Source organism: Dipodomys merriami, unplaced genomic scaffold (assembly GCF_024711535.1).
Source record: "Dipodomys merriami isolate MVZ:Mamm:240054 unplaced genomic scaffold, mDipMer1.0.p SCAF_130, whole genome shotgun sequence".
NCBI lineage: Eukaryota > Metazoa > Chordata > Mammalia > Rodentia > Heteromyidae > Dipodomys > Dipodomys merriami.
Window position 1 is genome coordinate 278,160 of NW_027202605.1, and position 14,050 is coordinate 292,209.

The 14,050-nt window shown below is 38.8% G+C and overlaps 1 protein-coding gene across 1 annotated transcript; it reads left to right on the top strand.

Annotated features, from left to right (window-relative positions):
- Window positions 1-953: 953 nt before the first annotated feature.
- Window positions 954-13,385, top strand: LOC138824946 (zinc finger protein ZFP2-like). Its single transcript, XM_070019340.1, has 6 exons — window positions 954-1,149; window positions 3,135-3,193; window positions 5,996-6,122; window positions 8,095-8,195; window positions 8,433-9,648; window positions 13,351-13,385. Exons 1-6 carry the CDS (start codon window positions 954-956, stop codon window positions 13,383-13,385), a joined length of 1,734 nt encoding a protein of 577 aa, XP_069875441.1.
- The last annotated feature ends 665 nt before the right edge of the window (window positions 13,386-14,050 follow it).

Consider the following 14,050-nt stretch of genomic DNA (forward strand, 5'->3'; position numbering starts at 1 on the left):
GAGATTTTCACATGCAAAATGAGAAGACAAAAGCAGACTGGTTTGTAAATGATTAAGATTCACATCAACATAGCCTAGCCTAAACTTCACTCTTCTACTCACCTGCATTCATTCTGAGGCCCAAACCACTCTCTTTGTAGGAAAATCAGGGAAATGTGACATGCTCTTAAGAATCCCTGTGAGGAAACTTTTCACTAGTTACCTGAAGAAATTATTAAAGGAAATCCAAGTAGAGCACAGCAAATGCTCAGACAGTGACCAAGCTCTGAGTTGAAGCCTCAGGATGAACAGAAAAAGAAAAAACATAAAACCCTTAAATGAAAAGCAAAATTCAGAAACAGCTAAAAACTCATTTTCATTTAATAGATAGAGTTGGGGATTTTCTGGAAAAATTGTTTCATTTTGCAAAATTTAAATCAACACAAGGATTATGATGCATATCCACATAACCATCTTCTTATTCTATGCCAGTGTGTAAATTACACTAATGGAAAATGACCGGTTATAAGTTCAGTGTCTATGAGTACGTTTGTAAGATGAGAGGGGAGGTATTAAACAATGTAAAGCAAAACAGAGATATAATTTACACTCAGCAGAACACAGGCATAGAACAAAAAGAAAGGTATGAGAAACAGTCTCATAACCTCAATTTCATTATTAGAACTAAGTACCAAAAAGTCAATGCATCTAATTCTCCCCATGTATATCCATTTTCTGGTTGGTCTTACAATATTTCACGAAGGAAACAGTGGTTTTGAAGAAGAAACTCACCTAAGCTCCCACAGCAGGGAGAGAAAAGTCCCAATGCATTCAAGCACTCTTCTCAGCAGAGGTGAAGCAAGGTGGCGCCCAGCATTATGGGAATTGTAGTCTCGCTGGAAGGCTTTTGGTTTGAAAGTCCTGAGTTGTTTTTGTTTTTGGAGGGCGGAAGTGGCGCAGAGATCCTTTTGCGCATGCGTCTCCCCGCCAACCTTGGGCGTTTTAAGTCTGCCCCTTCTGGGTTCTTTTCCTTTGCCTTGCTGCTGGAAGTGCCCCGAAGTAAAGTTTGGCCTTCCATAGGTGGGAGCCAGGAGGCAGGCAACCAGCTCTGTGCAGTGGAGCTTGGGAGCTGTAACTTGAAGGAATCTCAGGCTTTGGAACTGATGTCAGGTAGGAACTGTGGGATTGCTGCTGGAGTCTGTCCTCCATGGGTTTCTTTTTCTGGTTCTGTTTTTTTTGGTCGTTGGTGGGCCTTGAACTCTGGGCCTTCAAGCAATGTTCGTGAGCTCGTCAGCTCGATAGGAGAGCTTTACACTTGAGCTAAAGCACCCGCTTTCCCCTGCACGCTTTTCTCCAGTCTGGGATTGATAATTTGCTTGAGGTTCAGGAGTTTGTGCTGCCATTAGCTTCTGGGCTCTGAGCTGCAAGAACCTGGTTCCCAAATGTCTGAGAGCAAGCTTGGTGATTCTGCAGACAAGGAGAGCCCAAGAGCTGTGCATTTGTACTCCAAGACCAAGGGATTCTTCTATTAATGCATGTGACTTTATTTGCTTTGCCCAGGTGGAAGAGGAGTACAGGAAGAATTCTAGTGAAATTGTGAGGTGTGTGCCTGCCTTGAGTCCTCTTACATGGAAGTTGTATTTAGGGCTTCTGTGTTGTTTCTCCTAGAGATATTTTAATCTTTTTGGCTTGAGGTTTTAATCTCCTGGCTTAACTTCACAGATGTTTGTTCACCATCCTGTTTCGAGAGACAGTTGTACATGGGATATTGGAGTAGTGAGTGCTGGTCCTGTATTTTTAGGAATGAAGCCTAGCAATGTTTGAAGCAGAGCACCCTATGAATAAGAATCTCCATCCTAAATGGACAGACCTTTTCAATTCTGAGAAGCCCAAAAGGGAAGAAGCAGAAAAGCACAGGAAGGGGAAGATGTTGCTAGCTTCCCTTGCCTTATGCAAAAATTTTTGCTACTTCCCTAAGCACCAGATTCACGTGGTACTCTTTCCTACATCACTCTCAAGCACTTTGTGTTGTTGCAAGATTTAAGCTGATTTCTAGGAGTCGTGATGAGCTGGCTTGAGGAATAACCCAGAGGCTAGTTATCAGAAGGTACCTGAGACTGTGGTTTGGGGAGGTGGGGTAATTGTTATGACTGAAAATATCTATTCATATAGTAATCCCTAATCCTCTTCTTTCTAATTTATTCAGCCTGTGTTACCACTATAATTTTTAGTATGTATTCATTGAAACTTATCTTAAATGTCCCATCTATGGATTTGTAAATGCTAGCTCTAATGTGTTGGCTGTGCCTCCTAGTTCAGAAAGTGTTGGTCGGGGACATTTGGCCTTAAATGAAAAATCACAGAAGAAAACTTGAGGTAATATGTCTTACTCAAGGTTGTATGCTTTGTAGGTGTTGCTTATCTTCAGGTGTGTCACTCCTATATGGAGTATTTTATGTTGTATCTTTAGGATAGTCAAGGTTCTTTCCAAGACTGTTTAGGGAAATGAACATTAGGGACTTCTCAAACCTGGGTTTACCTCATCCTTACTCATGTTCCTTTGGCCAAAGCATGTTACATGGCAAATTGCAAATCATTGCATATGTTTGCAATGATACAGTGAAATGTGCCATTTGACAACCTTTATTGAAATAGTATAGCACAAGAAATATATTCTGTACATAGTTTCCTCTGTAACTTTGGGTGAAAACTACTGAGTTACATCATACATGCTTTCCATGATGTTTATATATGTAAATGAATGAGGTAGAAAACAAATTCCATTGGATTCCTAGGATACCTTTGCATTAAAAAAGCAGTTCATACATCCTGAAGTATATTCAGTAATAATTACTTTTAGTGGCAATGTGATATGTTTTTGCTTTCAGTTAGTCAATATTTTTTGTAGGAACATTCAGTTTTATATGTAGTATGTACATAAACATAGAAATTAGTTGGTTTAATAATATCTATCTACCAGGAAATGGACTGGATTTGTATTTATTGGAGACTTTAATGCTCTGCCCGAGACAGTAAAGATTCTTCACTTATAAGAAGTCTTTGCCGTTTTTCAGCCCATTATGTTGCAAGGGGAAATTCTGGGCTGAAAGTCTCACAGATTCATTTCTGAATACATCATTTGTCTTGTATCCCAGCCGTGCTTCCAGAATCTTCTGCTCATTGTCAGCAGCAAGACAGAATGAATGGATCTCTGGTGAGTTGTTTTTTTTATTTCTCATTTGGTTTTATTCCATTATATGAACCTAAAGATGTTCAAGAATTTAAAACAAGTCCAAACACACAGATTCAGCCCCAGGAACATATTCATATGGCTTATAGATTATCAGATTAAGATTTTTTGTAGGTTTAGCAGATTAAATGGTTGTATTCTTTCTAAGTTGAATGCAGATTGGCTTCAGAATGTCTAGGTTTCATGTTGTCATAAAATGTAATCAAATCTGTTATGTGATGTAATGACACCCAGCAGGTTACTTCTTATGGAAGGTGAAGGATAGCTTGTAAACAGATCACATCCTCATGAGCAACATTAAACTATTTCAATGAAATTTTCCTGGAATTGCTGAAATAGTGTGGTCATACATACCTTCATGTGTTCTTAAGGAATGATTAACCTATATGTACTTAAATTACTCTCCATATATAGTACTTGGACGACTTCATGGTCTTGGTCTTACTTGAAACTTAGGCTATATTTGTTGCTAAACTTTATGGTCTTTCTACAAATTCCTGTTTGTTTTCTAAAGTATCCTCACAAAATTTCTTTCCTCTATTTTATCTGTCTATTTTTGATTTTCTACTCACTAGTGTTGGTTATTTTTCTCTTTCTCTCTCTTTGTATCTATCTTTCTATCATTTTTTCTTACTTTTCTCATTTTCTCTTTCCTCCATATGTCTCTCAGTTTTTTCTTTTCTTCAAATGATCTATCTGGGAGCTACTTTTTCTTAGTGATCAGTTTTACTTTGCTGACATGGCTCTTAGGTTTGACATTTTTCTTACCCATTATATAGGAAAATTGTTGCCTAGGGAGTTCTACAGGATTCCAGAAACAAACTTAGAAAATCACAAAAACATAAACAGATAGACTTAGGGAAAACCAGGGTTCAGAAGGCTCTCTGGCACTTGGTCCCTTGCTGCCAGCAATCAAGCATAGTTCCTTGAGTGCACACAGGGAAGATTACCATTGATAACCTGCAAAAATGAAGTATCTATATTAATAGTACAATCAGAGCCACAACAGGTTGTGAGGAAAACATGTTTCCTTATTCTCCTGAGACAAAAGAGTGGTGCCCAGAGAAAATGCAGACATGAAGTTCACCTTAGCTACCCTTGAAGGTGAACAGCAGCTCAGTTTCAGATGTTATCTTTCCAACAGTAAGGAAAAGGCCTGCCCTCCAGTCTCTTAACCCTCTCCAGAATTCTCTTTTAACCCTTCTGTGGCCAGCTCTCAGTGTTCTCATTGCGGTCAGGCTCGAATTCCAACCTCTCAAACCTTTTCCCCCTTGGCTCAACCTCAGAGTTCCCCACAGAAAAGTATTTCCTTCGCCCAGCTTATAAACTACAAGAAAATCAGTTTTCTCCTGATTCTGTTATTTTTGGACTAACTTCATTTGATGTGGTATTCTGTTTTGTCTTTCCTTCCCACTACTTTTGAATATTTTAATTCACTGCCAGTATAGGATAGGAACTGGTTTTGATTTAAAAAAATACAGTGACAAGGTGTTCTTTATTAGAAATATCACTTGTTGCAAAATCTCACGGATGATTTCTCAGGAATTGATTTGGATCTCTGAGGAATTTTGCTATTAACTAACACAAGTAGAAATATATCCTTAGGGATCTACTGGAGAAATGACTCAGAAATATGTGACACATTGGAGCATTTGTGCATATTCATCATTTTTGTCATATTGAGTATTCCTTGAGCTTCTATACATTTTCCTCCACCTTCCATGAAGCCTATTAATATGAAAATATTGTAAAGAATATTTTATTCCCCTCCCACATATATTTTGTATTGTAGAATGTAGGCAAAGTTTACAAAACCTCATGGTAGCAGTTCTTTTTTACATAGGATGTAAATATCAGGGTATCTGTGACCACTTTTCAATATTTAGTATTTAAACCAAACATGGTTAACCTAGGATATTTTTATGTGTGAACTCAATTAAATCTTATATGGGCAAAATAAATCATTAGCTACTTTCTGGAGTATTGTTAGTATTTTTTAATATTTATGTGGACACTGCTTCTCATAGGTTTAGTAATGTTCTATGTTCTGTAATCCATGTCATATCCTGAATGTGTTCTGGTTGCTGATGAGAGTACCTGTTAATAGAAAGTCTAAATAGGATTTAGGGTGAAGCAGTATATGTAAATGCAGAAAAAATATTTGTTTAATTCATTGTTACCCTTATATGTACTAAAATTTTATCAAAAAATGATAATATAATTTTTCAGACACCTCCTTAGACTTATTGTTGTCATACCAGATTATTGTCTCCTTAGAGTTTTTACCTTGTCTCTATTGCTAGCAGCAGAAATGTGTTTGCATGCATTAGGGAAACTGTAATTTTTTATTGGTCTTGGGGCTTGAATTCTGGGCCTGGTTTTTATCCCTCAGCTCTTCAGGGCAAAGTGAGTGCTCTACCACTTGAGTCACAGTGCTACTTTCAGTTTTCTGGTGGTTTATTGGAGATAAGTGTCTCATGGACTTTCCTGCCTGGGCTGGCCTTGAACCTTGATCCTCAGACCTCAGCCTCCTGAATAACTAGGAGGATAAGCCACCAGTGCCCTGCAAATCTGTGTGTTTTAATGACCAGGTTTATATATTGTCCAATATTTCTAATTTGCTATTTAATTCTCCCAGTGAATAGATAACACAGCAAGGTGCAAACATTTTATGTAAGACAAAAGCATACCTGCAGCATAATGAAATTCCAGTTTGGAATTCTCATGACCCAGGCCTAATTTCTTGATGGAAATGTGCCATTACAGAAGCTGATCTCATTTGAAGATGTGGCTGTGTACTTCACATGGAAGGAGTGGCAGGATCTGGATCCTGGTCAGCGGACCCTTCACAGAGATGTGATGCTGGAGACCTATAGCAACCTCATGTCCTTGGGTGAGCAAAGGTCACTTTTATTTGGAAGATCAAGTGCTTTTATTTTAGTAGACATTTGACTGTTTATGTTATCTATGTATAAGATTCCAGTCCATTCCCAGGTAAAAAACTGCTAGTATAAAAGCCAGCGAAATTCAGGTCGAGGTGCTTGGTGTTGTTTGCCTTTCGCACTACTGCATGAACCACAACTCCATTTTGGCTTTTTTTGGGGGGTATATTCTGGGTTTCCATGCTCAGGTTGGTTTCAAGCCTGCCACTTCTGATCTCACCTCGTCAATGAAGGATTAAAGGTATAAGCCTTTGAACCATATCATTTTCTAAAACAAACAAACAAACAAACAAACAAAAAAACTAAAAAAGATTCCAGTCCATGGGAAGTGTCATTTCTTTGTAAGGGAAACTTCAACTTCATTATATGTAACTCAAGAGCTAATTTTATTCTCAATCTTTAACATTTCTAATCAATAGTTGTACAAAAGTTCTAAAGTATGATCCAATAATAGGAAACTGACTTCCCAGACTTGGGGTAATTATCATAGGTGGATCTACAGTCTAGATAGAATATACATTACTAGTGACAGTATGATCTGGAAATCAGTAGGTGAATGTGTGTATTTGTAAGCCAAACTTGACACAGAGTTTAGTGCATCAAGATTGGAATTCTAGATACTCTGGAGGCTGAAATCTGAAGATTTTGGTTTGAAGCCAGCAACTGTGGAAAAGTGACCATGAAACTCTTATCTCCAATTAACCATTCAAAAACTAGAATCGTAGGCAAGACTCAAACTAGTAGAATGCTAGCTTTGAGCAAAAGAGCTGAGTTCAAGCCACACAATGGACACAATAAACTCAAAGCTGGGGGAAACTCCACCATGGAGTTATTAAGAATAAAGAAACCATGGGCTGGGAAGATGGCTCAGGGGTAGAGTGATTGCCTTGCATGCTTGAGGCTCTGTGTTCGATATCTCAGCACCACATAAGCAGGGAAATAAAGCTAGAATTGGTGTTGTGGCTCAAGTGATAGAGTGCTAGCCTTGTGCTTAAGAGCTGAGAGACAGCTCCCAGGCCCAGAGTTCAGGCCCCACAACTCGACGGACCCCACAAAAACAATTGAGAAACCAGATTTAGGAGCAACCTTGTGAACAGGATGTCTGTGACCTTACATTAATGATGACCCAGCAAGAGCAATTGTTCTCCACTATTTCTTATTCACAGGGCACTGTGTTCCTAAACCTGAGTTGATTGTGAAGCTGGAGCAAGGTGCAGAACCATGGATAAGAGAAGGCTCAGACAAGAATTTTACAGGTGAGTTAAAGCATCTTGAATGGTGATGATGGATCCAGAGCCCAGTGGGTCTGTTTATATTCAGCGGTACAGAGCAGTATTATTCCTAATGCCCCTGAGTCATGTGTGGCAGAGAACTAGGTGATCCTTTGTCTCAAGGAATTGTCAATCCAGAATTCATGTGGAGACACACTGAATTTGGTGTGCCAGTGTAGGTAGTGTTAGCAATTCCCTTTTTCTGTAGAGAAGTCATTCATAAAGAGAAAAAGAGAATAAGAAATGTAGAAAGGAGACCTCATTTTCTTTTAAACTAGTATTATGCAGGTAGGAGGAAAATAGGAGTATGCTAGGGCTGCTATCCTCTGATGGGGACAATTTCTTATCAGTGGTGCTGGGCATAGAGGGCAATTCAGAATGGAAGCATTAAGAGTATGGAGATGAATAATTTCAGGAAATATTTCCTGGGACAACATATAATAATCTGAAATACAGAAAAACATTATTTTGCATTGTAAAATGTCAGTACTACTTTCTTAATTACTACATTGCAGAGAAAAGTATATATTCTGCATAAAGCAATGCTTTGATATTTGAAAATCTAGTAACAGAATGTGAGGAAATATCGTTATCGTAAGGAATTTGTGGGTCTCATTTATGTTTTTGTCTATTTTTCTATTATGCATTTTAGATGTCCCAGTAATGGAGGATGTGATTAGCACCTGTCAGGAAAGTCACAATAAATATCGCTCTGAAGTGGCAGTCATGAATAGTAACCCAGGGGAGGAAAAAGTGAGACTTATAAAAAGTTTTCATTTGAGCTCCACACAGAAGTCAGAACTGATTAAGAATAATGGGAACTCCTTAGGGATGAGGATAGAAAAGGTCACTGGATGTCAGAACATGGGTGTTTTCAGTGAACCTGGTAAGATGTGTGCTGCCTATAGTCCTCATGTGTCTTCTGTAGTTGAAGAATATAAACAATGTGAAAAGTCTTTCACTGAGAAGACACACCCTGTTGTCCCTCAGAGAACACACACAAGAGAGAAACCTTATGAATGTAACGTGTGTCGAAAGTCTTTTACCAAGAAATCAAATCTTACTGTCCACCAGAGAACACACACAAAAGAGAAACCTTTTCAATGCAACATTTGTGGAAAATCTTTCATCTGCAAGGCATATCTTACTAGACATCAGAGAACACACACTGGAAAGAAAATTTATGAATGTAACTTATGTGGAAAGTCCTTCTCCTGGAAGTCAACTCTCACTGTCCATCAGATAACACACACAGGAAAGAAACCTTATGAATGTAATGTGTGTGGAAATTCTTTCGCCAGGATGGCATATCTTACTGTCCACCAGAGAACACATACTAGAGAAAAACCTTATGAATGTAACATGTGTGGAAAGTCTTTCACCAAGAAATCAAAGCTTACTGTCCACCACAGAACACACACAGGAGAGAGACCTTATGAATGTAACCTGTGTGGAAAGTGTTTCACCCAGAAATCAAAGGTTACTGTCCACCAGAGAACACACACAGGAGAGAAAATTTATGAATGTAACTTGTGTGGAAAGTCCTTTACCTGGAAGTCAACCCTCACTGTCCATCAGATAACACACACAGGAAAGAAACCTTTTGAATGTAACGTGTGTGGAAAGTCTTTCACCTGCAAGGCATATCTTACTAGACACCAGAGAACACACACTGGAAAGAAAATTCATGAATGTAACTTATGTGGAAAGTCCTTCTCCTGGAAGTCAAAACTCACTGTCCATCAGATAACACACACAGGAAAGAAACCTTTTGAATGTAACGTGTGTGGAAAGTATTTCAACCAGAAATCAAAGCTTATTGTTCACCTGAGTACACACACAAAAGAGAAACCTTTTGAATGTAACATTTGTGGAATGTCTTTCTCCTGCAAGGGATATCTTACTAGCCACCAGAGAACACACAAAGGAGAGAAACCTTATGAATGTAACATTTGTGGAAAGTCTTTCGCCAGGATGGCATACCTTACTGTCCACCAGAGAACACACAGAAAAGAGAAACCTTTTGAATGTAACATTTGTGGAAAGTCTTTCACCTGCAAGGTATATCTTACTAGCCACCAGAGAACACACACAGGAGAGAGACCTTATGAATGTAACCTGTGTGGAAAGTGTTTCATCCAGAAATCAAATCTTACTCGCCACCAGAGAACACACACACAGGAGAGAAACCTTATGTATGTAACACGTATGGAAAGTCTTTCACCAAGAAGTCATACCTTACTTGCCACCAGACAACACACACAAGAGAGAAACCTTATTAATGTAACATGTGTGGAAAGGCTTTCACCTGGAAGTAAAACTTCACTGTCCATCAGAAAACACACATGAAAGAAACCTTATGAATGTCATATGTGTGGAAAGATTTTCAGCTAGAAGCTACACCTTACTGTCCACCAGAGAGCACACACAGGAGAGAAATTTTATGAATGTAACCTATGTGGAAATTCTTTCACCCAGAACATACACCTTTCTGTCCATCAGAAAAAAACCCACCAGAGAGAAATGTTATGTATGTAGTAGGCATGGAAATTCTTTCATCTGGAAGGCAAACCATAACGTCCATCACAGAACACAAGGAGAGAAACCTTATGAATGCAACCAGTGTGGAAAGACCTGGAGTTCACAGTTTAACACACAGAAGTTGATTAACACAAATGAAATAACTTAGGATTGTTCCAAATGGGGAAAGTCTTTGATCTGTAAGAAAATTGAAATTGCAATACAGAACCAATACAGGATAGAGACCTTATGATATAGCAGATGTGGAGTCCTCCAACTACAAGACACAGCTCAGAGTGCATCACAGAACACCCAAAACACACAGAAATACAGACACATACTCTCACACACAAAGAGAAGAGAAAAAATATGTAGGAAAAAATGGAAAGGTTTTCAAGAAAATTTCCTAACTCAGTTTGCATCAGAGGACAGACACAGATGAGAAAATACAAATATATCAAATGTGGAAAGTCCTATACTAAGTATTCATAGATCCAAGTTCATATCACACACAGCAGAGAAATCTTAAAAATATTACAAATGTGGAAGGTCTTTGACCTGAAAGGAATATCTCAGTTTTCATGAGAGAAATGACTCACATAGGAGAAAAGGAAGTAATGCATAGAACATATGTGAAATGACTTTCAATCAGAACTGAGTCCTCAGCATATGTGAGATCATACACAGGAGAGAAATTATGAGTATAGAAAACATTTTGCCAGAAGTCTAATCTGTACCGGTATCAGAGACCTGGACACATGACAGAATTTCTGTAAATATAAACATGAGAGGAAGTCTTTCAACCAGAAGCCAACCTTCAGCAATTATTAAAATATTCACCCAGGAAAGAAACCCAATGTAGGAAAATCTTTGTCAGAAAACCTCTGTAAATTATACAGAGAAATTCTTCATGGCAGAGGTAAGTTATGGGTGATGGGAAACCATTCTTCATTCTTCAGCTCTCTTTGAACCAACATTTGTCATTATGTTGAGTGTGGATGGTGTCCTTCAATATTATCCAAAGCATGTAGAAACAACCTGTCTCGACAAGGAATTAAGAAATTGAAATAATTCACTTGTGTCTTTTATACTAAGGAATGGCGTGTCAAGGTTATTTGATAAACTCTTCTTAGAAATATGAGCTCTAGCCCTTTGGGACTGGATTCAGATCATCTCCAACATGCTTATGGGAACAATAGATAAGTAAATACTGTTATGATTGGAGGCAAGAACATGAGAACAACCATATTTCTACTGCTCCCTTAAGTCTTCCTCTGTATGTGTGATCCATGCGTTATAGTACAAATGACTTACTTATTCCAGTTCAGTTTTTGAATGAAAAATCTAAAGGAAGACATTAGTCCTTGTTGCAGTACATACATAGTAGTAAAGTCTTTCTCAGAGATGTAACAATGCTCAAAAGGAAATGTATTCATGAACTAACTCATAATGGTATAACCAATCTGTACAGTATGTTTAAAATAAAATATATATTTAAAAATATGATAGATTAATAAAGACTAGAATCTGCATTGTGCCTTGCGGGAGAACCCCAAAGTGTCTTCAGTGCTTGCTCTTTTCTTTAGTTAATCATTGGTGATGAGCAACTTGTGATTGATTCACTCTTAGACTATTTAGTTGTTCTGCTGAGCAAGCTATTACAAAACACCAGTGTGGATGATGTGTCGCACCTGTGTTATCTCATAGAGGGCCAAAGTGGATAGGATATTAGGGGAAATAATTGAGCACACAAAGATATTGATCAACTTCTCACAAAAATTGAAGTTAACAAAAAAATAAAACCATCTGCCACTTGAGTTACAGCATCACTTCTAGGCCCTGAGAGGAAGGAAGGAAAGAAGGAAGGACAGAAAGAAGGAAAGAAAGAAGGAAGGAAGGAAGGCAGGAAGGAGTGATGTGAGAGAGGGAAAGAGGAAGGGAAGGAATGAGGAAGAAGGAAGAAATAAACTATTCAAAAGAAGAATGTTTAATTTTTGGTGAATGTGAGAATTATTGTTTCAGAGATGGGGCTCAAGAAAAATGGCTTTTACAAAAGGTAATTCTTGAACTGTTTACAAAATTATAAGGAAGCTGTAACATTTTATAAATTGACTTAATATTTCAATCATATTAAGTAAGGAGGTCAGGTTTGGCTGGTGCCCTATTGGACACATGGTGGATGGTGGGGTCTGGCATCTTGTCTTCATGCAGGGGCAAGGAATACCTCCTTCATCACTTGCCACCCAACTGATAGGTGTGGCTGGTTCCCTGGAAGCAGGGGTGAGAATTTGGTTGATATGTTACTCAATCTCTTAGTCCAGTGACTGGGAATTTCCTGTAGCCCTGCCTCCTGCTTAGGCCCTATTTAGGCTGGACCAGCAGTGGCACTAGCTGCTATGGTACATGTCTCTGTGATCATGTCCTGTGTCCTGTCTTCTGGCTTGTCTCTGGTCATCATAGTGTGGCAATTCAGCACTCTTTTTGTGCTGATTGGTTTCTTGGTGTTGTTTTACTTCTTTTTTTTTCCTTTCTGTCCTGTTTCCAAGCTGTCTATTTGTGGACTACAAGTCATTTTTACAACAGGCTGCATGCAGACTGCTAGCTGTGTAATAAACACTGCAGTATTCCATCTTCCATAATGTGGCTTCCAACAAGTGTACTGTCTTCTTTTACAGAAACACAAAGGTTGACCTAAATTTAGAATTTCTAGAGCCAAGATAGATGCCACTGTTTTCCTCCCATAATTAGCATAGTATTAGGTGTATATTTTTCTTGCTCCTTTGAGAAACATGTTACCCTAACCTCTCTTTTCTGTTTCCTCAATGAATTGTGAAGATCTTTTAAATATTTTTTTGTTCAGGTTTCTTGATCAGAAACATCCTTGTATGAAGTCCCTGTTATAGAGTTGTCAGTACTTTGAGAAGATCACTACCTGGGGCATCCACAGCTAACCATCATTTCTTCACTTGTCCATGGGGTCTGAGCAAACCCAAGCCAAATCTTTATATGTGCATTCTAACTTAAATGTTTGTTACCAAAAGTTTGATGTGGAGACTTCATCAGGTGTGTTGGAAGTTGGCTGGGCTCATAGTCTAGGCCAGAACTCAAAATGGAAGGTACAGGAAAGAAAAGATTGGTGAGGAGCCAGCCCAGGAGAGGAGCACAGTGCCAAAGTCTTCATGAAATATGCAAGCCTGGCAGACCCTTGGGACAGGAGTAAGGAGCCCAGATCAGGGCCTGTGCTACCCATCAGTACACCACCAGTACCACATGGCAAATCTAGCATGGGACATGGTGTGCCCAGGTTTCAGGAGGGCTGACTGTTGACACAGGGACCTGTTAGTCAAGTTAAGCCAGTGGCCTAATGTAATTGTCTTGTCTTGTGTAGATGATACAATTGATGTTGACAAGAAGAATTGGTAATAAAACTATTGTCTGATGAACTAGTTAAAATTCTTCAGGATATTTGTGTGTGTGTGTGTGTGTGTGTGTGTGTGTGTGTGTGTGTGTGTGTGTGCGTGTGTCCTAAGAAGAAAACAAATTGAAACGTAGTTCAGAGAGAACTCAAATGACAGGAGTGTGAGATTTAAGTCCTCAGCAAGATAGATCCATTACAATCACAACCAATAAATGAAAAGGAAAGGTTTCCTTTACTTATTTTTACCTACCTTGACAAAGCCCATGGTGTTCAAAATAACACGAACAGAAATGTATGTGTTCCTGCTTACTGTTGTACAACAGTAGTTTACAAGTGACAGCAGAGGTAGAGAGTCTCTTCTGTGTGCGGCCCCTGCACTCACTGGAAAAGAGGATAGTAGTATTGAAAGGGAACTAAAGTCACTTGTAAGTTTGTCTTTTAAATTGCAGGGGAAGCATTGACTAAATGAGCAGATGTTTTCTTTTGCTGGTCCTTAGGCTTGACCTCAGAGGCCAGGTGCTGTCCCTGAGCTGCTTTTGCTAAAGTGTAGCATTCTACCACTTGAGCCACAGCACCACTGCCAGGTTTTTCTGTGCATGTGGAACTGAGGAATAGAACCCAGCTCCTCATTCATGCAATGCAAGCCCTGTACCATTTTGCTACCTTGTCT